Source organism: Vidua chalybeata, chromosome 17 (assembly GCF_026979565.1).
Source record: "Vidua chalybeata isolate OUT-0048 chromosome 17, bVidCha1 merged haplotype, whole genome shotgun sequence".
In the NCBI taxonomy this organism is placed as follows: domain Eukaryota; kingdom Metazoa; phylum Chordata; class Aves; order Passeriformes; family Viduidae; genus Vidua; species Vidua chalybeata.
In genome coordinates this window covers 10559981-10585203 of record NC_071546.1, presented here as the reverse complement: position 1 = coordinate 10585203, position 25223 = coordinate 10559981, and the positions used below count along the sequence as shown (strand labels likewise).

General features: G+C 40.7%; 1 protein-coding gene across 1 annotated transcript in view; it reads left to right on the top strand.

Annotated features, from left to right (window-relative positions):
• The window catches only part of CDH4 (cadherin 4), a 419012-nt gene that overhangs the window by 257363 nt on the left and 136426 nt on the right, over positions 1 to 25223 (top strand). The window contains exon 4 of the mRNA XM_053958581.1: positions 9011 to 9187. Coding sequence (XP_053814556.1) covers positions 9011 to 9187 — 177 coding nt within the window. The remainder of the gene's footprint in view (positions 1 to 9010; positions 9188 to 25223) is intronic.

Below are 25223 nucleotides of genomic sequence, written 5' to 3'. Positions count from 1 at the left end.
GGAGGCCACGTCCTGGATTGCTGGATGAGGTAGTGACCCTCTGGCATGTCCAGCTGGAGGAATGAGGAGAGGAGCCAGGGATGGGTGTCCAGCAGGGCAGGGTGGCCTGATGGCCTCAAGGAGTGGGATCTCAAACACTGTGCCCACCCAGCAAAGCATTTAAACTCAGGCTTAAATTTCATCTTGCAAATTGAGATAAATTGAATGTGTCATCATGGTCAAATTTGAGCATTTCTTAGGTGCACTCTGGAATTGGAGAGAAAAAAGAAGAACAGTCTTTTCTCAAGAGCCTCTTGAAATAACCAAAGGATAACTTGAAAGGGCAAATTCTCACACTAGCACTGAGGATAAGTACCAGACGGAATTACTTTACTTTGTGCTAAAGTAGCAGCAGCGCCTGTGATCTTTTAAATCTCTTGTGATCTTTTTACTTGCAAACATTATGAAGAGGAGGAGTATTGTTACATTTAATTCATTATGATTATTTTAATTCATGTATCTTTTGAACCTCATGGCTTTAGAGAAATAAAATGAGATTACAATTTTTCACAGGCTTTTAAGGGGTAGACTTGCTCCCACTTCTTTCTGTGATGAAGAGCATTTGTAGTAGTCTGAGTTTTAGAAGCAAAAGAATTGTGTTTTGGAGCCATGTTTTCAATTATTTTTTAGAAATTTTATTGGGGAGGAAGAACTCAGATTGCTAGCCCAGATTTTTCATACATTTTTCCCAAGATTAGGTGCAGGATGAGAGACGTAATTCCAAGCTGCAATAGAGGTTTTCACTGTATAGTACGTGGAAAGATCTACTGCCTTTATTCCTAATAAACAGGTAAGGAGTATGAGTATTTTGTGATTTAATAGCCCTACTCTTGAGAAGTGCTTGTACTTCTGAAGCCATTGTGTATGGCTTCTCCCAATTATGAGAGTGATATTAACTTGAACATAGAAATGTCTCTTCGTAAACACTAGAAGGTAGAGTACAACAGTAATTTAGATGTTTCTTAAACAATCCTACCTGAGAAACAGTGTGAGATTAGATCTTACAAAGGAAGTGTGAAAAGGTCAAGTTGATGTGGGGAGCTTTGCAAGGAAACAACCTCATCAGAACTTTTCCTGTTGGGATAAGATGTTCAAGCCTTAAAATGAGGAGGAGAAGTACATCCAGAGCTGTGCTTTGGGGATGATGTCATCTTCTGTCCATTGACAGCTCTTGCAATATTCAAAGCCTGACAATGACAAGAAAGTATCACAGATGCTGGAAACCTGTGGGAGCTATAAAAGATTCCGCCAAAGGCAGACGGATTTCTAAGGTACCTGCTTTGGTACGTGATTCTTCCAGAGAATGGAAGAGGAAGATCATTTGAAACCCTGAGAGAGTGCACTGGCCAGGAGGTGCCTCTAATCATCTGTGGTACCACAGAATAAGTCTGAGCACAGCTCTGCCTCTCCTTCCCTGCTGAAACTCCCATCCCTTAGAGATCCTGTGGACATTTTGTGTCTGCTCAGTAACGAAGTGAGCGCGCTGCCCGCGCCCGTCCTGACTCTGCAGCACAAAAGCAAAGCCTATTGAAGTGCTCTGGTGACTGGCTGGATTTCAGCTTAAATTGGTGATAACTTACCCAACAGAAAGTGTGGGTGAGTTCAGGAGATTTCTGATTTCAATTAAATTATACTGGGAAATCAACATCCCCTGTCCCAGCCTGGTCAGCAGGCACCTGAAAAGCCCCGTTCTGGCCCCGGGGGCATTAGCTGCAGCCTGTGTCCATGGGGCTCTCACCAACCCTGTTAGGGTTTCTGATCAAAGAGATTAACATGTATTTGGGGTTTTTTAAATAACAACCTTCTGTGGTAACCACATGTGTTATGCCCAGAGCTGGTGCATCTCTTTTCTCTGGAGTCCAGACTTAACTCAGCATTTAATTACAGTAACCCACAAAGGGCCCTGCTGCACCTTTTGCAGAGAAAGGATCTTCTCCTGATGACTCACAAGCCAGTCTGTCGTGTTTTCCCTATTTAAAAATTCCCTGGTTTTACCTTTTTTTCTTGCTTTGCAGCCCTGCAACACCAAGGAGCATTTTGACTCCTCAGTCACTCTGATCCCATTTTATTAGTTCCATCAGGTAAAATTTTCCAAAGTCTGCAAAGCCAGCCAGATACCTAACAACCTTAAATTTGCATTCATGCCTCATTTTCCAGCTCTCAAGGAACAGGGCATGTAGAGCTTTGACACTGTCTCCTCGAGAACGAGGGGTTTTGGCATGGCTGATGCATTTGTGTGTGTTACATGGCTCATTCTCCTCCTCTGAGGGCAGTAACTTGGTTAGCTTTTAGTCAAACTTTTTCTTCCCTGTCAGCTGATGTGTTCTGGAAGCTCATGCACTTGCCAAATCTGACAATTTTTCTTACTAATTGACTCTAATGCGAACTGCTCTATGCAGCCCCACTGCTAGCTGATATAAACAAAAAGTAATGAATTTTTGCTTAACTAGCTGATTTAATTAAAATGTTTTATACTGTACTTGTATGGTTTCTATAAATGGAGAGGTAATTTTGTTTAATGAGTTCCTAACCAAACATAACATTCCTGATTGTACGTAGCCAGATTTGATAAAGGTCACAAACGCTGCAATTCCACTGTTTGCTTTTGGAAGTCGTGATGATCAAACAGCTTGCTTGGGTACTGGAAATATCCTGTCAGGATTGGTTCCCTCTATTCCTGTTTACACCAGAAATTATTAGTATAGTTTTGAGAGCAGAGGGGGTTCTTCTCTGTATTTGAACACTGTTCATTATCTTTAAAGTGGAAGTGTACTGCCAAAATCCCATCTCATTGTCAATTAGTGGCTTCTCTGCAAACACATTAATTTAATGCCCCTACTGAAGAGCTGTGCATGTTGGAACATCTTGCTGCTAAAACAATAGTTTTCAGAGCTCTTTGACACAGATCATTCATGAACGGCAATTTATGCCATGATGGTAATGGGATGTGACATGCAGCTATCTTTGATTAAATTTACCACAGCTTACAACTATTAGTAAATAAAGCTAATTCAGACAGTCATCTCAGAGTTCTAGAGGGTGGATAAGGAGAAAAACAGATTATGGATTCCTTACCTAAATAATAGCAGTTCCTAAATAATAGGTGCACATAGCACAACTATAATAAATTAAAGTCTAAAATAAAAAGCCTGATCTCTTTTAAAACTACTTTTTTTCCAGTCTCCAACTTTAGCGAATTCAGCAATGACCTAAATAAAAAAGGAATCAATTACTGTAAAATAAATAAATTTGCTGTTTGTTCTGCAACCCTTTCATTCTACTGTATGAGAACACAAAATGGAATATCTTTCTATACTGAAAGATCAAAAAATGGAGAAATGGTGCATTTTGGGAAAAAAGGGTTCATTCGTCCTCCACTGCCGTCCCTGATCTCAGCAAAATGTTGTTTCCTTAGAACAAAATTCATGCAAATGTTTATTTTGCAGTGCTCTCATGTTCCCTTTGTTAAAGAACTAAGCTCTATTTTCATTGTCTTATTTTCTGTTTGGTAAATACCATTTTCTCCTGTCTTTGCAGCTACCATGGAAACAAGCAAAAATGCTTCAGATTAAATATTTTTTTAATAGATTCTTTTTTTTTTCCCTGGTAGAAAATGGTACCAGTTTTCAAAATGTATATTGATATAGGAGATGAAGGGAAATATGTTTGAGCAATGGACTTAAGGTGGCTTTGTATCCCCTTATATGGAAAAAATATATTAAAAGACACGTTGCCTCAGTTAAACCCTATGAGTGACACTAGAAACAAAGCAACCCAGGTATTATTGCTTTTCTGAAAAATGTCTAGTGTGAAGTGTTAAAGATCCTACGAAAATAACAAGACTGGCATATAAATAAAACAGGTTAAATCATGAATCATTCTGATACCTGGAAAATAAAGGCCTTATTTCCTTTCCTCCAATTGCAGGTACTTTTTATTGCAAATGCAAGTATAATATATTTTAGTGCTGAAGCATTTCATTTTTCGGGTTGAGCCCTATGAAATTATTAATCTCCAACAAACGTACCCTAAGACTCACTTGTTATTTATATGCAGTGAATGGCAGCTTATTTACCCAAACATTAGAGTGATCCAAAATGTTCAGCTAAGCAGGAACACAAAATATGATATTATATTATGTAAATGGGTTTGTGATACGCTCTGCTGGATAATAACTTCCAGATGTCTCCGTAGCCAGAGGCTGACGGATATCAAAGGCAGGTTGGCTGGGAGGAGAGACAAGCCAGCTGGCGAGACTGGCTACTGCTAAGTGTAGCGGAAGGTGGAAGCTGGTGTTTCTTCACACTCACTGGTTTTATTTGTGGGCTAGTGAAAAGTCAGCGGCTCGTAGCCTTCTTGTCACGAGCAGGATAGAGCTGGAGGGGCTGCTGGCACCCCACGTGTCTTGTTCTGTCAGGGGGATTATTGTTTGACCTCTTTTACGAGTAGAGGTTGGGTTTAGTGTGAGTCTCCCAATAGATGAAAGGCTGACGAGCCACAGACCAGCACTGACAGGAGATTATAGACTCACTAAATGGCTTTTCCAACTTATCCTTTATTCCCAGTGCCAGGTGCAGACAAGGAATGTCCCTGAGCTCTCAACATTGTGGTGTATATGGAGTTAGTTGAAGCACCCTGCAGCCTCACATGTTTGGAGTAAGGTGTCCTGAAGCTGTTGAGTTTTGAAGTCTGACAGTCCCTTTGGGATTTAGCTCTGTGTCCTCTTCCCACTGCAGCAGATTGTGTTCACCACCCTTAAAGGCAATTCTAGACTGAAAAGGGACTGGAAATGACTCCTGGGAGACTCCACTGGAGCTGCTGACATGGACTCCAAGATACCCCTATACCTCTTGTGATTCAGGCTGGGAGAGGAAAGTTCTTTTCACAATCCTCACAGATTGTGAAAAATTAGGGTTGTGATTGAGGCTGCATCTCCTCCACCCTCACGTTGCTTTCTGAAAGCTTGATCTGCCATCTCAGTGAAATGTTTCTGATTGATTTCTATATGTTTTTAATTGATTTCAATTAATAGCCAAAAAAAAAAAAATCAAAAAAGTGGTAAGGGGAATTGCAGGGCAGATTCTGCCACTCTGAGCTGCAGTTGATCCTTAGCTCTTCAGCTGCCTTACCAAATGCAGGGAGGATGGTCTCCAAGAGGTTCTTCCTCTGCCCTGCAACTGCTCATAACAAATATTAGAGCTGCACATTCCAGAGAAAGAAACATCTATCAGCAGAAGATGCAAGGGCTGTGTTATGATTTGCCAGCGCTGGCAGTGTCCATGTGTGTCACAGTCATGGGCCAGAAGCCCACTGGAGGAGACATGGGGTAACTCAGAGCCAAGTGTCAATCCCAGGCTTGCAGAATTTTGGCTTTAAATAATACAGCCAGCACAGGACTGCTCAGCTTCATCAGCAAGCTCTTAAAAATTCTGCCCCAATACAATACTAAGGCACTAGATCCTACTGAATCCAAACTCTCCTAACAAGTTTACATCCCAGCATGGGCACTTCTCCTGTTGTTTCTCTTCATCCCACATTTTGTAATTACTTTTTCCCCTTGATCTTGAAGGTTTTCATCTGTTTTGGCTCAGCTGTATTTCTCCAGCTTATCAGTGTCCTAAAGTGATAGACAGGAATAATTACTGAATTATCTGATTATTTTATATCCTCCTATAATTATCTTTGTATTACCAAAGACCATGCTCACATGTTTCATGTTTAGAGTTTGATCCTGTTGTAACGAGTTATAAATGTCACCGTGTCATTTTTGGAATGGAGAGTGAATTTCACTTTCCCCTGGGCATGTGTTTCATGGATTGCCTGGTGCTGTATGCCATCATTTTTGTGCCATATGTAAGAGAGTCACAGAAACAATAGGAGGGAAACCACCCCAAAGCAGCAGCACTGAAGGTGCTTGACTTGATTTTGTGAAGGACTGTGGACAGTTTGTGCTCTGGTGGCACTACAAAAGGTGGAGGAATATTTTATCTTTTAGAAATGTTTCTGAGATTTCATAAAGCGTGTGGCCAGTGAGGCCATGAAAAAGGAGCAGTTGTCATCTCAGTAAATGCTGTTACTCAGCAAAACTAGAATTGGAAGCTGTATTTTAGAATTAATTGAATATGGTGTCATATTCTGCTTTTGAGTCGAACTTCAGATTCTTGCAAACTCAAAAACACTGGAGAGTTTTCTGGTGCTTACAGTTTGACAATGCTGTTATTCCAGATATGATCTGGGATGTTTCAGTCAGAGATCTGAATAGTTCTGGCATTTATACTCACCAGACTTTGTTACTGCATTTGTCTCACAGCTTTTAAGTAGCAGAAAACATGTACAACATATTTAAACAACACCAGAGAAATTAAGGTCAAGAGAATGCATTGTCAACAAATGAAGATAAAAAAGAGCTGTTGTTTAAAAAAAGAAAAAAAATTGTTGTTGCAAGATGCTTTTGAAATTCTACATATCAAATTCAGAGTCATGTTGATGATTTATTCTAATATAGGAAAACATCATCAAGAGTGACAAGCAAGCTAGTCACTGTCTAGTCACCTGCCAGCAAGTATTTCATACAGACTAAAAAGGCTGGTATTGCCTTGCTGAGCTGACACTAATTATTTCAGTGTACACGGAGCTTTGGGACTCGTGTTAATTCTCAAGTCTGTCTTTAGTTCAGACTCATTCCACTGTGTAAACTCAGAAGAGCACAAATTATTTGACCATCCTTTCATAATCTGTCCCCATGCTCACTTGCCAATTATATAAACTGATCCAAATACCTGCTCTCAAAGGATTCCCATTTGGGAATCACAAGCCAATTAAAAAAATAGGGGATATCCACTATTCTGTGGCTCATGTCTCATAGTCCTGTTTCATGTTGTCATGCATTTCTGGGTGTCTTCTTTAGATAAGATTGATTTCATCAGTGTTCAGAAAAGATGCCTTTCTGTCAATAAAATAATTTTTAAATGAAACCTCTTTTGGATATAGCATTGCATCCCATGGGGAGGAGGTCAGCAGTGCCTACCAGTATCCTGACTATCCCAAGAAAGTCTTCCACTGCCACACCATGATTCTGTTTTTTTGTTTATTGCCCACTTCAGTAAGCATTCTAAGAGCAACATCTAAATATTGTACATGGTGCTCTGATTTTGTTGGAGATGTGTAAACAGCACTTAGGTGAACACAACCCACATCACAAGTGCGAGACAGGACCTGAGGAACGTGCCTCTGTGTGTGACTGAAAAGACCATATTTGTCTGTTCTGTGAAAATTCAGCTCTGGAACAGGCTTGTTTTTAAGTTTTGCAGTAAAAATAGCTGCATTTTGGCACAGATGCTTCCAATCCTTGCAGCCAGCGGATGTCTGCCCTCCAGAGGTAACAGAGATCAGAGCCATGACCAAGCTGCGAGCATGGGCTCCTTGCTGCTGCTGCTCTCAGTATCTCCAACCTTTCTGGAGAAGGTCCACACCCTCTGGAGCCACACCTCAGTTTAACTTTCATTCACTGTTTAGTTTTCATATACTGTGTAGTCTGGAGGTGACTGCGTGTTTCTTTACCTCCCGATCAGGAATTGAATGTGCTAATAGAGGGATTTACATCAAACTAGAAGGCCCAAAGCAATGATTCCCACTGAAATCAGTGCCTACAGATAACTGCTTGGAGGGTGTTTGGGTTTTTATGTTTGGAGTAAGACAAAAAGTGAGTGTGGATTAAAATGGCAGGAGTCTCAGAAAATGCTTGGATAGCTTTTCCTGCATTGTTCTTGTGTGTTGGGGCATTGGGTTTGGGGTGAGTGGGTTTTTTGGGTTTTTTTTGGAGAAAAATAGCTGAAAATTGTAACATTCAGAGAACAGTATTCCCACTGGATCTTACCTCAAATGAAAAGAATGTGACTTGCAGTCTTTGTGATTTATGAAAGTTTAAACATTTTCTGGTGGGAGTGCGGGTCACCATATGGTAACAAAAGCCCTTGCTAGTTATCTTTTCTGCAGACTTTCAGAAGTAATTGCTGGAATCCTAGAAGACCACAGAGTATTGAAGTATTGGGACTGCATAACCTCTGAAGAGCCTTCCCAAATCTACATTTCATTGATTCATCATTCTATAAAGCATAAATTTTCTAATAGTGACCCAGTCTCTCTAAGTCAAAACCATGGTCCTACCATTTCCATTTTTATTCATAGCATTGTAGCATTTCCAGCACCAAAGTATTCAATTCAGAGAATCCATAGGTTTAAAAAAAAAAAAATCACAAAGAAGGACTCAAAGTCACACCAAATAATGAAAATTTACTGTGCCTGAGATGTATTACACTTCCCAGGCAGCGTGGGGTGTGTATTTTGCGATTTGTGTTCAAAACCCAGCTCTCATATAGAGATCATTTGTTATGAAGCATTAAAAATCTGATCTAATGCACCTTTGCAGCCATGAGGCTGACTCTCCCTCTGGCTGGGGTTGGGTTTGTGTGGCAGAATACTTTTGCAGAACCACAGACTGCAGGGTTTTGTAGCCCTGCTTATGCTTAATACCAGACTATAAAGCTGGACCCATGACATGGACTGCAAAGGAATCTTCTCCTTTTTTTTTTTTGTGTGTGTGTTCTGGTAGATTGTATTTACGGAACATTTTCAGCAACTTCTTTACCCCAGTTCTCTGCTGCGTCTCCTTGCAGCTGGTGTAATGAAGACAATACATTCTGGGAGGCATCTTGGCTTGGGAGTGACAGCTCCATATATTTGTAAATGGTTTCGTTGATGAGGTGGTGTTAGGTCATAGGTTTGACTCAATGATCTGCAAAGGTCTTTTCCAGCCTAGCTGATTCTCTGTTTCTGTGAAAACAAAGTGGCAGCAGAGCTGCCAGTAAACACGTTGTGTCTTTGTTCCATGTGGCTGTTTATGCCACTGTTGGACAGGTCCTAAGAAGTGAGGCAGAAGCTAACTGGTTGTGCTTTCTTGTTCCCAAAACAGCCCAAAGGAAGGAAGGCACTGCCTGGAGAGCTGGTGCAGCAGCAGAGTGACACCCTGCTGCCGTGGCGGCAGCACCAGAGTGCCAACGGGCTGCGGCGGCAGAAGCGGGACTGGGTCATCCCACCCATCAACGTGCCAGAGAACTCCAGAGGGCCCTTCCCGCAGCAGCTGGTCCGGGTGAGTTAAAGTACAAACTAGACACAACAGTGCTAATAATAATGGTGATCTTGTAATGGCTCTGGTGAAGCAGTAGGTGTGGGAAGCCTGGCTCAAAGCACAGGCTCTCTGCTCTCCCTCCCTCCTGCAGAAATGGTTGCCTTTTCCATGCTGCTCCAAAGCTCCTCGCCCCAGTTTCCCTCCCCAGCTGACGGCAGCCTAATCGCCTCCTTCCAGCCAGTCCCTCCTGAGACACTGGCACTGCTGCCAGGATGGCACTTTGCCCGCGCTCTCATCCAAAAAAGCGGCTGCAGGTGTAAAAGCTGGGCTGGGTGGCACCCAGCAATGAGGGTGCTGCATCCTTTCCTTCCCTTCTCGTCCCTTCCTCCTGCGCCCATCCCGCTACAGATGCGCGGCGGCCCGGGGGAGGTTGGCTGCCTGCCGCCACTGCAGATGGATCCGGCAGCCTCCCCTGTGTTGCTACTTTCTTTCTTCACAAGGATAATCTCTGAGATCAAGTTTACCCATGTGGTTTTCTGTGATGATTATGGGATGACAGGAAAAGAAAAGGAAGGGAGAAGGAGTGTTTTACAGAGACATTTGGTTGATTTATTGATTGCTGTTGATAAGTGTTAGTGAAATACAAACACATGTTGCTATTCCTCTTGTGGGTGCTGGTTTCGGTTTTTTGGAGCAGTCAAATGATTAGCTGTAAAAAATAAAAAAAATAAGTAAAACTCCTTGGCAGACATTTGAAGCTAGCTCTTCCCTTGGAAGAAAATGGCAATATACAGTTTAACAATATAAAGTTTCAGAAGTTATTTCAAGTAGCAGTGGTGTGTCATTGGCATCTCTTCTCAGGAAGTTCATTTAGTCCTTTTGAAGCAGTGCCTGGATTCACATGAGTTGCATCATCACCTGTTTCTGTGTCAGGGAAGATGGGGCATGTTCCCAATTCAGCCAGGGATTGTTTAAGCTTGGATTGTTGGTGTCATTTCTCTGTGCAGTTAGGGAGTACAATAAGGACTGAGAAGTACCAGGTGGCAAATAAAACCAGGGAGGGAATCCAGAGAGTCTCTGTGGTCAGCATTGCGGGATATGGAATGACCCATTAATGTGTTGTCCTACTAAGCTGAAGAAATGTCTGAAGAGGAGAATAACCTGATGTGTCAAAACTGCCTTTCTAAATCAATAATTTAGATTAAATCTTGAATTCCTGTGAAAAATAAAGGGTAGTATTGCAAAATGAACTTGTGTTCTCTTCCATTCCCTACTGATTTCTTTTGAGTTTTGACTAGACAGCAAGAGGACAACTTGGCACCAGCTTACCATGGCAAATTTGTTGATTTATAAGGACTGAAATCTCTGTGGCACTTTTTACCCTACAGTCTGGAGATGAAACAGAAGGACTAGACTATGCAAAATTCTAATATTAATGGAAATGACAAATAATAAATTTTATATAGGTACTGAAGAATTTATATTCATCACTTAGACTACTGGTAACCTTGGAAAGATAACCTGGCTTATGGAAATACAGAACTCCCAGATTTTCAGCAATATATTCCATTGCAGTTTTCAAATACAGATGCTAGAGGAAACACTGAAAATGAAGTAAAAATGGGGTGGGAAATACAAAAAAAACAAATTGGCTTACAAAGGGCTGTTTCCCTCTTCACCTGACATACAGAAAGCATCAGAGTGACAGGGAAGATCATACAAAGAGTGCAACTTGATTAAGCGTGAGACCCCTGATGTTTCAGGCTTGGGTTGAGTTTCTGCTCCTCTGCAGCATCTGGCCCTTTTGCCAGCGCCTGAATGTGGAGCTTGGGTGATTCCTATCAGGAGTTACAGCTCCCTCCGTTAGACTTTGCTCTTTAATTATCCAGAATAGGACAAATCAACATCCTCAAAGACCAGCACCATCTGATTATTTCCATCCACATAATCTTCAGATAGCCCTGGAGCATTTTGCTGTCTCCTAGATCTAGGTAAGAGTTTTGATCTGATTTCCCATGCTTTTGCTCGCTGGGCACTGAATATTTTTGTGTCCATCTGCTCACAAACTGGAACCAGAAGTGCACGTGTGAAGTTGCATCTCAGCTCTCATTTGTACAGAAGCAGGTCTGTCATTGTTTTCTCTGCTATTTCATATAAAACATTCAAACCTACTGCTGGTTCTTGGACACTGAACTTTTTTTGGTCCAGAAAGACCAGCCTGAGCTTATATTTTGTAGGTATAACTAATGGAAACCAGTCCCTCCATAGTGCTTTCTTTAGTTCTGGCTTCCTCCAAGGACAGGAAGGGATGACATGAAAAATCTCATCACTAAGAAACCAAAAAGCCCTACCAGAAGTACATTTTCATAGAACCACTTGCTGTTTGCGTTTTTATAGGTCAGACTAATTTGAAATGCATAGGCAAATCTTTCAGGTTCCCTCCTACTCCTGCTTCCTATTGTGAAGGTAAAAATTCCATTTTATGAAAGTTGATTAGTTACTTGTCAGTATTTTTAGCAAGGCTGTGCCTGAATGAAGTTTAAATCATAGCAAAGGTGAATGCAGCTTGATGGGAGCCACATACCTCGAGAGGCAGCCCTGTCTGGTTCATCTGGGATCAACTGTAATTCTCTGCTCATTAAACCATTTCATTCTGATAAAATACATTAAATGAAAAAGTTTTTAGATCAAAAAAGAAAAAAGGAACATTATCCCTGCCAAAAAAAACCTTCTGTTAATTACAGGGTTTTTTCTTTCTGAGGAACATCCGTGTCTGTTCATATACATCAACCACACTAACTAGGAAATGTGTTTCAGAAAAATAATAGCTGAAAAAATAATAATAGGAATTTCTAATTAATTTTGGCTGCTGAAAAGATTTACTTACTCTTTGAAGAGTTTAAATTAACATCTGACATTTATAAGCTAAAAAAAAATTGTTAGTATATAAAAATGTTTTGTAAATTCTGCTTTTGTCTTTGAGCTGAGAAAACATTTATCAAAATGTATTGATATATGCTTATTTATTTTGGAAGCATTTATGAAAATCTTGAGTTTAATTTCCTTCTGCTTCACTTCCACCTTTGTACTAGGAATAATATTGTACATGCTGTGAAATATTTCACTGTTGTGAGGCTAATTTCATTACTAATTGTCAGGTACTCTTATTATTATAACTGAAGTCCATAAAAATGCCTATTAAAAATACAAAAACAATATGAATCCCCCTCCTTCTCCAAGCAAATGACTCATGCAGGCACACTGATCAGCTAAGATAATATATTAAATAGTTGCACCCTTGCTGAGCTCTGTCTATTTTCTCACTGACTCATCCTTTTTAGCTACACGCGTAGCTAATTCTTAATTATCTATTATCTAATTATCTATTAGCTTATCTTGTATTTCATCCTCTTTTGAACTTCAAAAAGAATCTCAGTTTTGGATCCAAAAGCCAGTCCCCAGCTGCTTCTAATGGGAATCTTGACTCAGTTTTCAAGGCAAATCTTGGTCCATCTCAATGGACTACATGAAAATAATTAATTTTAAAATAAACAAGTCTTGTGCAGAATTGGCCTTTGGTCGTTTTTGACATGTTCAGATAATGGGTTCCTCTGTCAACCACTGCAACTGTGTTCTCCTTTGTGAGGGCTCCAGACTTTCAGCTCATCTCCAGGACCAGAGCCTCCCATCTTGCACTTCATAGACCCTAATTTTTCCAGCCTGCCTTTATTAAACATAAAACTGAAAAATATATTATTTTTCTGTTAGATCTCTTATTATAAACAACTTGTTCATTCTCATTATACCAGCATGAAAATCCCCTGAGGATGACCAAGACAGGATCTTGGTGCTCTCACAAACTGCCTTGATTGCATGCTACAGGCACAGCATGTGCTCCCGTATCCGAGCGCTGGTGATCTCAGCCACAAGAATACTAGAAATAACCTGATGTGTGTAACAGGGAGTAAGAGGGAAGGATGCACTTTATGTAAATTTAATCAGAAAGTCCTGAAGTGGCTCGGAAAGTTGGCAGAATATAATATACCTGAAGACTCTTGTGTTGTTGCTTAGCAGAGGTGTTGTTGTCGGGTCGGCTTTCCAGCAGCATGGGGCATGTCAAGGGAGCAGAGAGCTCCTCTTGACACACTGCAAAACCCTGTGGTGGACTCACGGGTGGGCTTAGCACATCTTAAGCTATCCTGTGACATTGAATATTTAATATGAAAAACGTTGATAGCACACTCTCCAGCTCAACAGCGTGTTTGTGAGCTATAGCCCACCCTGGCACAGGAAATGGGTGAGACAGCTCTCCCAAAGTCTGAAATCCTGGTGCTGGAGACACACAAGGCACCCTGAGCTGTGAAATCCCTGCCAGCTTGGACCATCAGCCCTCAGTGCTGCCACCTCCTTTGCTCCTCATGGCTGTTTCAGCGTGTGCCTTTGCACTGTTTTAAATAGTTTTATTGTAGGAAATCCCTCTTGCCTCCTCTATCACAGCATTGCTCACTGCTGTGAAATTGGCAGTGCAGAATCCATTAGCTCCCAGCTGCAAGACAGATGGCATCTGTCTGTGGTGAGAGAAGGTTTGTTGAGAAAAGGCCTTGCAAATGCTTCCCAAAGGACATCAGACCTTACTTTTCCTGAGAGAGATGCAGACAGCATTGATTACAAATAGACCTAGATCTTCCTTGTTCTCCACAGGAACAGGTGTTTCTTTTGCCTTATCAGCCACACACACACTCAAAGAAAAAACATGGCTAGTTCTGGCTCTCAGTGCACCTCACCTTTGTGGCGCCCTGTGAGCATCATCAGCTGAAACTCAGAAATGAGGGGATTTGGTCTTTATTGTAACACTCAGAAGAGGATAAGGAGCAAGCCCAGAGGGTGGACAGGAAATGGGACGTTGTGCAGGTTGTGGTGCTCGGGAGAGCCACAGCCTTTCTGTGAAAGCTGGTTCAAGGATGTAGATTGAGACAACTCTTGGCTCTACTGCAGTTTCACACCACAAAGCAACCTGGCACCAAAGAGGGAAAGGTGAGCAGGAAAATGGTTCATTAAATATTCATTTTGTCATGGTCTTGGGTCTGGTATTGATTTCTGGTACACTCCTCTGTGTGTGTGTGTTACCAAACCAGGACTCACATATGACTCACAGAATGAATGGACAAAGTGAAATAATGACACAGTGCTACTTTCTTGATGTGTCCATTTGAAATTCCTTTAAAACCTACAGTCTGAAGCAAGTTCCTGAACATATTCCATGCTCAAAGGACATCCCTTTGTTTGCATTCTCCCTGATGACGCCATTCTCCATTTCCAGCATTCACCAAAAGAGAAGGGCAGATCCTGATGTAAATCACACATCTCTGCCAGAGCTGCTGGGGCTACCCCAGTGTGTGCCATTTGGGAATCTGGGTCGAAGGAAGCAGATGCCCAGTGCTTTGTGGGCTTTCCATGCACACACACATCCAGCATTATGGATTGAAAAGTGCAGCTACAGCATAAATGCTCCATTTAAAATTCTCTTACAACAGCATTCAAGCCTATACTGTAATTATACATATTGTATTTCCTTGTATTCAGACCCATAGGGAATTTATATTGTCCTTGCTAAAGCCAGAGGGACTGAAGGAAAGCAGTCATTTAATGATTCAGCTGTCTTGGGCTCTATGATTTAATCAATCATATGAAAGAAATTTTTAGATTCTTTGTGTTTAGAGTTCTCTTGTCTGAGCAGAAAATGTTCCCTTTTTGAATTGCTTTAATAGCTGTATTTATGCAGCTGAAAGTTCCTTAAGAAATGAAAGTAAAATCAAATTGCTGAGAATGCCTAGATAATTTATCGGAGAATATTCAATTAGAATATATTAATATTTTAGATTTCCATCATTAATTTAATATTCAGAGATTTAATTTAGTCGTTGAATTGCTGTAGTGCCATGCGTGGGTAGATTGTTAGGCTGAGTGCTTAAAACACCTGCCACAAATGGGTGAATCTCACTTTGATTCCCAAGAGCACAAATGCCTTTCTACTGACATAAGTCTTGCAGCAAAAACTCAGACACTAAATCTTGCCTGTGCTCTGCATTTTTCCATAATTGCAGAAAGGAATAATACAATCTTCTAGCAGAAATAAATGCAAGAGCCTGATTTATTTATGCATTCAAATCCAGACTGAGGGGGAATTTGGTGCTCTGTGGTTCTGAGTTTGTCGATGTATTACTGGAAAATTTCATTTTACCAGACTGGCCTTGTCACTTGCTCAAGGAGAACCGTCGTAAGTGAGGTTGGGATTTAAAGGTGATTGACACTTTGCAGACAGATATCAAGGACTCCTGTTGCCCACTTCAGCTAAAAAAGCTGCCCTTGAGTTTTTGCCATTTTCCAGGATACTTTGGGAATAGTAACATGAATGGAAAAATGTCCCACTAAATCATAAAAAACCCACTAAATCATAAAATGCCATTTGATTTGGAAGATTGATAAATCTTTGAATGTAGCATCCCAGTTGCATGAAGGAAATGGAACCATTTTTAATTTCTCACACAACATAAAAACTGAGATTCTCAGAAGCCACTGGAAGCAGTGAGACTGCTCCCACTGATTGGGAAGTATCAGCATGACATTTCAGAAGTCTCAAAAATCATTGGTAATATTTATTATTAACTTCAAGTAATTAATTTAGGGTACAGCAAGTCGGACTGGGAGGAGGCTGGGATAACAGACCTGTGGTCTGACCTTGTGGTTGATGTTTCAAACTGTTTTGCAGTCACTCAGCATCCCCTGAGGCAGTGGGCTGGGATATACTAGCAGGGGTTTGTGACCCTACTACCAATGACTGCTGGTTAAATACAGATTGTAAGCGAGAGACATAGAATGATAGAATTGTTTAGGTTGGGAAGGACCTTTAAGATCCTCAAGTCCAGCTGTGATCCATACAGCCTTTGCATTTTTCCATGCAGGATCTGACTTTTTCAGCCTGCCTGCGTCACTGAGGATGGTTTTTCACAGATAAGAAGCCGAGGCAGGGAAGCTGAGTGGCTTTGTTTGAGACCACAGAGCTGTTGCCATGGCCATGGGCAGCACTCTCTGGTTATCAGCATTGGAGCCTGTCCTTGGGTTGTTTGAAGAATGTCATCATGGACTCAGATTTTAATGGAGTGGTCAGAAATCTTCTGCTGATGGTTATAGTCAGTCACATTATTCCATGTCTGAATCCACCTGTGCATCAGGTCTGTTATACAGTTCTGTTTTCATAACCATGCAAAGGTGCTTCTCTGCTCTCTGCTGGCTCTCCACCAATTCCTCCACCACCACCATCCCCATCCAGCCCACACCTTTTAGCTCCAGCTTCACATCGGGAGCAAGAGATTCAGGAAGCACAGAAGGATAACTACCCCTTGAATTGTCATCCCAGGCATACTGCAAAAGAGTTCATCAGTCACTCCAAAGAGTATTTAGCTATAATACCCCATTGCACATATTGCAACATATCATTACCTCCCATCCTCTCCAGAAAGTGAGATAACTCTAATAGCCACTCAGGCTGGCTGTCATTACGTGTACAGGCAAAGGCAGGAAGGCATAGTCAGAGCTAATGCACACAGCTCATGAAAGCTATTGAAAATCTGTGAAGACAGTGTACACAAAAACAGTGGGTTAATTTGCTTAGAAAAGAGCTTTGGTTTTTGCTCCTGCCTTTTCCAGAGTAAAACAGTAATAATGAAAAAAGCTGAGACAGAACAAACAAAGAACTCACAATCTGCCTCTTTGCTGCAGGAGTTCATTCTTTAACACTCATCACCTACATTGGGTGAGTGTGGGACTTGGCTTCTTTGATGCGTTGAAATGGAGTCCCAAAGACAGAGTGGTGCTGTGTGAGTGTGAGTTTGGATTTGCAGAATGATGGTGCAGATATAACCTTGACAGCTAGGCTGTTGCTGAAATTCACTGTAGCAGGCTGGGATGAGATAGGAAAAAAAAAAATCTACAGTTTTTATTTCCTTACTAGTGCATATGTTCTTGATAGTCTGCACCAGTGAAGACTTAAATACAGCACCCTGGAATTTCAGATGTCAGCTTTTAAGACTTTAGAGAATTTACTCCTGGGCTAATTTTAAGCTCTCACTTCTGTGGTTAATTGGGTTTTTTTTTTATAACAGCTGAGATTTTCAATGATAAAGGTGTCATCATCCAAATCCTTTCTTAGCTGTCTCTAATGCAGGCTGATGAAAGATGTAAACCTATGGCTACATGATGGGGCAGCAAAGAGTGGATATGCAATAGTTTACCAGTTTCATTAAAGCCCCCATTTCTTTGCAGTTTTTCCTTTCCCATAATTCTTACCATATTTTTTATAATTACCATATTTATAATAACATTCATATTTATTGCTAATTTCCTTAATTTAAAGGACATTTTTCCTCCTATCTGAACAGTTAGACAACTTAAAAAGCAAACAAACAAAACCTTGGATTCTATTAAGGGAAACATTTTGCCCAAGGCAATTTGGATATCTGCAGATGGTGGTACTGAACATTTTGGCCCTTGTTCAGCAGAGATTTTAAGAATGTGCCTAAACTTGAGCCTTCAAGTAACTCCAGTGGCTCTTCAGAATGTATTTGTTGACTGGAAACTAAGGACATGAATAATGCTTTACTGGATTAATGTACCCAGCATTGTGCAGTACTAACCTCTTTGGCCATGTTTATAGTTTTTATTAGATTCCCAATTTTAATTACACTTCTCTGAGTGTACTGGTGTGTACAGGGAGCACACTCTCAGACGTACATGCACATCAGCCTTTGCATATGTCCTTTTTTTTCCCTACCAGACACCAGAACCTGACTTGAAAAGCCACCCAGTAGACCTTGGTTGCATTTTTTTGGCACTGGGTAAAGAGAGCTGAATTTTTCCCCCTCCATGAACCAACTCATGCATCCCCTAAGAGCCCCCACAGCTGCTGAACCTGCCACGTACTCATCCTTGCCATAACAAACCACTTGGCCCTGCCCTCCCCTTGCAAAATTTTACCTGAGGAATTCCCCTTTAGGAATCAGGTTTTGGAAACCAGGACTAATCCTCCATGACTCAAGCTGTAAACTCTTAAACCTAGAAGTTTCTCATGGAAATATTAACAGACCCCTAAATGCCATAGTGCTGGTGGCATTGCTGGAGCATTTGCCTTCCTGACTCCTCCTTCCACTCGTGATCTCTGCTCATTTTAATCAAAACATCATGACCTGAGGTGGGTTTTGTATCTGTGCTTGGGTTTTTAGGCCTTTTGGGCTGTTTTTCCGTTGACTTATTTGTTTGATTTGTGCTTCAAGGCTTTGTGAGCTGTAACATTTATTTAAGCAAAGAACCTCATTTTCTTGCTGTTAAAAGAGGGACAGCTTAAGGAAGAAGAAAAGCTATGTGGGCTTGTTGTTTCTGTCTAAGAAATGAAAGGCATGCATTGTGTTGTGAAAAGATTGGACATGGAGCCATGGTTTGAATCTTTAGGGGAACTTGTAGTGCATGTGCCCCTCTGCTAGTTAAACTCCTCTGTGCAAAAGGCAGAGCTGCAGTGTCCCCATTAGTGCAGGACTATGAAAAATTCAGTGGGAATGGCCAATTTCCCTTATTTCCAAGTCACTGTAAAAAGCTATGGCAGCTAAAAGGCAGAGTTTCTGACCACACTGTCAGCTATTTGGAATTATTTCTGAAGTAACATCACTGGAAGGGAGCATATTAGTAGAGAGAGGAAAGGAAACTAAGATTAAGGATCGGCACTAAAAAGTGTTGCTACTTAATCCAAGACCTCGGAAGGGATTTGTGTGAGTTGGAAAACAAAAATAAATGTTTGGCCAGCTTACATTTTCAGTGGTGTGGTTTGCAGTGAAGTGATGACACAATTTACTTACCAGTAAGTGGTATTCAACTGCCTCTAACAAAAAGAAATTACAGTAGAAGAATCAGACATCATCAGAGCATAAATCTTTTATGGAAGATTATAGCAGTTATTTATTATTTGAAAGCAAAGAATTGAGAAGCAATGTGGCATTTTCTTTCAGTCATGGGAAATGCACCCTGTAACGTCTCCATGGAAAAAAGGAAAATGCTACACCAAAGTGTTCCCATTCAGCTCAATGGCAAAAGCACTATTCGTTAGCATCTGGTTTTGCAGGGAAACTCCTGTTAGGAGAGGAATTTAAATATCGGAGGAAGCATTTCCAACAACTGTCTGGGTTTACCGAATATTTTTCAGACAGTGTTATGTTTATGGCACAGGGTTTTGTATGCTAAAGGAAAAGGCAATTCAGAATTTATGAAACAGCTGCTGTGTCTTTTGAGCACCTAAGGGACAGAATGACACAACACATATGTATTTCTGAAGTCACTGGAAAGAAACAACCCAACAACTTTCTGTACTTCCTTTTGAACCGTAACCCATGGTATCTGCAAGCACTAAAACATTTACTTCTATTTTTTTTAATTAGACATGAATACAAAATGTAACATTTGGGTATAACATGCTATTAGGAAATCAGCTCTTTTTCTCCTCCTTCTGTATCCATTCAGTTGTTAAATGTCCCCCCTCCCTTCCTTTTTTTTTTAACCTCTTGTTCTTAATGAGACTTCCTCCTTCTCCCCATGAATCTTTATGTAGGCAACCTTAGCTCTTGATTAATCAGTAATTAGGGAAGGAGTCATACTGATTTCAAGTCTTTAGTATCATAATCTCCAGCTGAAATTCAAAACTAAAATCTGAAGGAAAGCCATAGTGTCAATATTATGCTCTGTCTAACCATATGATGACAAAAATCACATCAGAGTCAGACCAGGCATATCTATTTATATAGGCACAAATCTGTCCTGCTTGATATCGAGTGTAACACAATCATAATTCTCTCCCACGGCTGCTTTCTCACACATTCCCTGCCTTTGTCACCATCAGCATTCAATATTTCGCCTTAAAGTTTACTACACCCTCTGTCATCTCATCTGACACGAACTGTTTCACTTCACTCCGTGTTTGCTGAGCAGTTAGGGCTCAATTCAAAGTGTAATGAGCCCTCATTAACCTCCATGAGCTTTGGATCAAACCCTTGTAGTCTGATATGGAAATAATGCCGGGGTATTATGGAGTTAAAAGCTGCCATACAGTGGTCTGAGGATAAAGTCACTGCAGGCGGGCGGCTTAATGGGGTATTAATTGGATAGAGGGTGCTCCTAAGTACTGAGCATTGAGTGTGGATACTGTTGAAAGAAGGGAGTAAATGCTGAGTGGTATGATCCTAAACTAAGGTTGAGGTTCCCCTTGCATCTGTGCTGTAACTCTGCTTCAGCCTTTGGGGAGTTAATGCTGATGGGGAAGAGTTTTCTGGCCCAGGTTGATGGGTGCTGTTGCTCACAGGTCATCTTCTCTCTCATCCTCCTGCTCTAAAGTCGTGCCTGTCTTGGCTCCATCAAAACCATTCTTCCAGAAACTAACTGTTAGCAAAAACGTGGTGTCGTTGGAAAGGAGATGCTAATTCCACACCACAGCTTTTGCATTTCCTCTTTTTTTCTTCTCTGGGGTAAGGTGCTTCCAACACAACATTTAAAGTAACCCAAAATTTTGTGTTGCTTGAGCTCTTGGTGCCAGTCAGCCCCCCAGCAAGGCTGTCTCTCTATTCCTGTGGACTGTTTGGAATATTCCCTGGGGCTCTGCTGATCAAAGACCTCCACCAAGTCACATCAAAGCAGCATATGTTTAATATTTTAGTCTGTTCCCTTGGGTTTACCCTTTTTGTACCCAAAATACTGTTAATTCTTGGAGAAGCTCCATTTCTTCCTCAGACAGTGTGCAGAGGATGATTGGGAGCAGCAAAGAATGAGTCCTTGTTGACACAGATTCCCCAAGGTCTGAAGGATACCGGGGTCCCTTAGCAGATCCTGGCACATGCCCAGGGCCACCACAGCAGGGACACCGGGCTGCTGCTGCCCCTTCTGAGCTGATGCTGCCTGTGCAGTGTGGAGGGTTTGGGAACTGTGACATCATCTCTTCACCAGAGAAGTGGGACTGATTCCTTTCATTTATTTATCTTAGATATTCTCTGTGCTTCTTGCCTTTTCGAAGAGCTGTTCCTTTCCTTCTGTGAAGCCACAGATGCAACACATCCTGTCTTCCTCCATGCAGCCAAGTGCTTTTTCCCTTTGGGCTGGTGACAAGTCACTTATTTCCTCCATATAGCTAAGGAAAAAAAGAACAATCACATATGCAACCATTACAGAAATGTTTTTCTGGAAACTCTCAATCCATATCTCCATAAGACATGTCCCCATTCTCTATAATTTTTAAGCAAAAGGCTGTGTAATAGCTGTCTCTGTTCTGCCTGTGTGCCAGCCTGCAGTTCCTGCCTATCCTAATTCCATATGGGAACGAGGCTTGAACATATATGCTAGGAAGGGTTATGAAATTCTGCTTGATTTGCTGTTCTCCTTTTTATTCTTCAATTGATTGAGCAGCTGGTATAAAATAAGCCTTCCATTGGAGGAGTTCCATAATGCCCTCCTCTCTAGGGCAATACTGCAGCCTATATACCTCCCTTCTTTGTGTCTACACATTTCCAGTTTTGTCTCCTGTTCCACCTTTTTGGGTCTTGCTTTCACATTTTTGTTTTTTGCTGTAGTGTGTTCCCATCTTTCCATACGTTTTCTCTGTCTCAGGTGGTCCCTGTGCCAGGATCAGGAGTCAGTCACAATCCCTGAAAACTGTGAGGTTGGTTGAAGTCTTGGCTGCCTCTAGTTCTTGTACCATCAGTTCCAAGTTCCAACCAAACCTTTCTTCTCAGTTGGAAATATTAAAAAAAAAAAGAAAAAAAAAAAAAAAAAAAAAAAAAAAAAAAAAAACAAAAAAAAAAACAAACACCTAGACTTATGGTGTCTCCAGAAATTAAATACAAAGCAATCTGTGATGGAACCTGGATCATTCCCATCATCATCTCTCCATGGATTTATGTACCAGTTAAATATGTTTTCCTACAGGACAGTGTGGGTGGAAGTGCAGACATTTCACAACCAAGGGTGTTGCTTTAAGGGCTGAATCAAAGTGTGGGAGATTTCATTAATCTTTTCCATTCAGTTTTCCTGATTGAGCTTTTTTTTATTTATAATTATATGTCTGTCTGATTGAGAAAGCTGTTTATCCATTCAATGATGAGTTATCAAGAAGAAAGGATGGACAGAATGCTTTTAAAGCCTTTCAGCCCCATAGTTGTAGCCACTTAAACTGATAGCTTGCACTGGAAAATGGAATGTGAATCAGAGAAAACATGGGAAATAATAGGAGGAAAATTCAGAATCCATTTCTGATGAGTTTATATTAAACCCAAAGATCTTCCACTTCATAGAGAAATTATTTAAGTTTTATGCAGCTTTTGAGATTATGACAAGCTGAACAACTTGTTCTGGCTTGGTGCTCAAGCGCCATATGGTACTACTTCAGCAATTTGATGTGATATTATGAATAAGAGTGCATGAGTAGTGAAATGTTTGGGGTTTTTATATCATATTGGCCTTCTGCAATAGACATTAAAAATGAATTCTGTTTAGAGTAAGGGAAGGGGGAAAAAAACCCCAGACCTGCAGGTTTCAATAGCATAATTGCAGCAAGCAAATGGAAAATGGATCTGTGGTGATTAGGAAACCAGTTGCTGACAGGATCTCTTGGACAGGTGGGGATAACCCATGTTCTACAGGCCCTCTTCTCCTTTTAGGTTTTCTCTGGTACAATGCTTGTATTATCTTCAAGGAAAAAATCTTTATATGCTATTATCTGTGTTCAGGGTTAGTGGTTTGCAAATTATTGTTATGCAAGTGGGAATTGACTTTGTGTGTAAAAATAAAATCTAAGGCTAAGCTTATAATCTCAGAAAAGTATATGAAAGCAAAATTCAGCAAAAGACAATGATAAAATCTCAATGTCCCTGTCTGAAGAAGGGCCATCGCTCTTCCTTGTGTTACCTGCCCACTAGTTACAGGAAGTTGCTTCCTCAAATTTTGTTGATGAAAGCAGTTCATGGATGGCAGGATATGACTTCCAGTGTGGAGATGGGAGGTTTGGTACAGTTCACAGGCAGTGGTCTCCTGTAGTGTGTCAGTGTGTACTGAATTCTAAAGGTAAAACAAATCCCACCCCTACCAATATATAATTATATTTTTATATATGTGATAGGTTTGAACTAATGGTGTGTGTAAATCATACATCTGGTGTGCCCAGAGAGGATGGGACTGGCCCACCAGTACAGATCTCCTGGGAGGAATCTGTGGGAAGCAGAGGGTGGCACAGACTCTGCCTGAGGATTCAGTGGAATAACTAGTGGGACAGAACACCTGCCTGGAAAATTTGGCTCAGTTTCTTACTCTGAATTACAGCTACATCAGTAGAGTTTTAAGAGACAAATGCTGCTTTGAACACAAACTGTTCATATGGAAAAATGTCTGATTTTTATAGTAATTTTGGGATTTGTCTTGTCTGGATGTTTCTCTAAATTTGTTTTTCAAATGGCTTTTGGTTCAGAATGGAGCTTTAGTTTGTAGTGTGGATAGTGCCTCCATTCCACAGAGCTGACTGGTTTTCACTAGCTGCTTTGCATTGTTGTTTTTTTTTTTTACTTTGAGAATTTCTTTCTTCTTGTTCTTAATATATTCCCAGTCGGAATTTAGTTTCTGAAAAAAAAAAAAAAAAAAAAAAAAGAAATCCTTCATCACTGCAGTGATTTTTAGCAGTTGTACCCTTTTATGCATCATTCTCACACAGTGTGAACGTTTTAACGTTTTCTTAATTATTAGCATTTCCATTCCTGCTGTTCATTAATCTGTGCTGGGCAAGGACCATGATGTGTTGCCCAAGGATGCAGCTGTGGAGCTGCTCATCTCCTGCTCCGTGGAAACCTCAGCCTACAGAGATTTTCATGGAGCATCTACCATTTCGCTTTTGAAGTCTGAACTTATAACTGGATTTTTTTTTTTTTTTTTTAATGGATAGGTTGTCTCACTGTCCTGCTGAGTTATCTGCTTTAGTTATATATGTGAAAATGTTGTATAAATCCAAGCTGCTGTTCACTGCACTCAGATAGTTAACGATGAGTAGCGTATTCTTACCACAAGTACACAAAACTAATTATTCCTGAAACTGGTAAAATCTAAAACAAGAAACTGATAGAAATTAAGCAGTAAATTACCTAACAAAGGTCCAGCCTCTCTTCCTCTGGCTCCAGTTCTCACTTATAAATGGAGTTGTGGCTGCATCTACAGCTTTAGCTACCTGGATTTTCTCCTCAGATATTTAGTAGTACGTGCTCTCAGACTTCAGTTCACAACTGAATTGCAGACACAAATGCTGCTGATGCAGGGGAGCCTAAATGACTCTGCAAAAGTCAGAAAGGAAATCCAGGGTATATTTGAGAACTGAGCAGACTCTCCCAAATCCCCCAGATAATCCCTCCACCTTAGGTTTTTTGCATTTGCACTGGAGTTGTTAAGATGTTGCTGGTGGTAACTTGAGCTGACAGGTATTTCTACAAAATCTAGTTTTAAAAATAGCATCCAGCCAAACTGAGACGTTTTCTGAGTGTTCATATTCCATAATGTTATCAAGTAGTATTATACTTCTCATAGTCAGCAAAGGCCCTAGTTTTCAAATTGTGACTGTATTTTGGCAAAATTAAGATTCTAATATTCATGTAGGTTTTGTTTTTCATTAATTTTCTGCAGATAAAGAGAAAAAATCCCGCTTTCTAAACAGCTTTTATTTAGAATACAGTTCAGTGGTGCTTCTGGAATATTGGTTTGTAATTTTTATATTCCTTTAACCCCAGCTTTCCAAGCTATGTGTAGTGAAAATATAACCACTTCCCTCTTGGTTAGAATACAGTACTTATTGTTTTTTAAGTCTAGCACTGGGCAAACTGTGCTGGGTTTTATGTTGATGATAAAGCTTTAATTGCACTTCTGAAATCCTCATCATGTGTAAAACAGTACCACTAAGCTAAATGGGAACAGCATCCCATAAAAACCAGGCAGCCTGGAG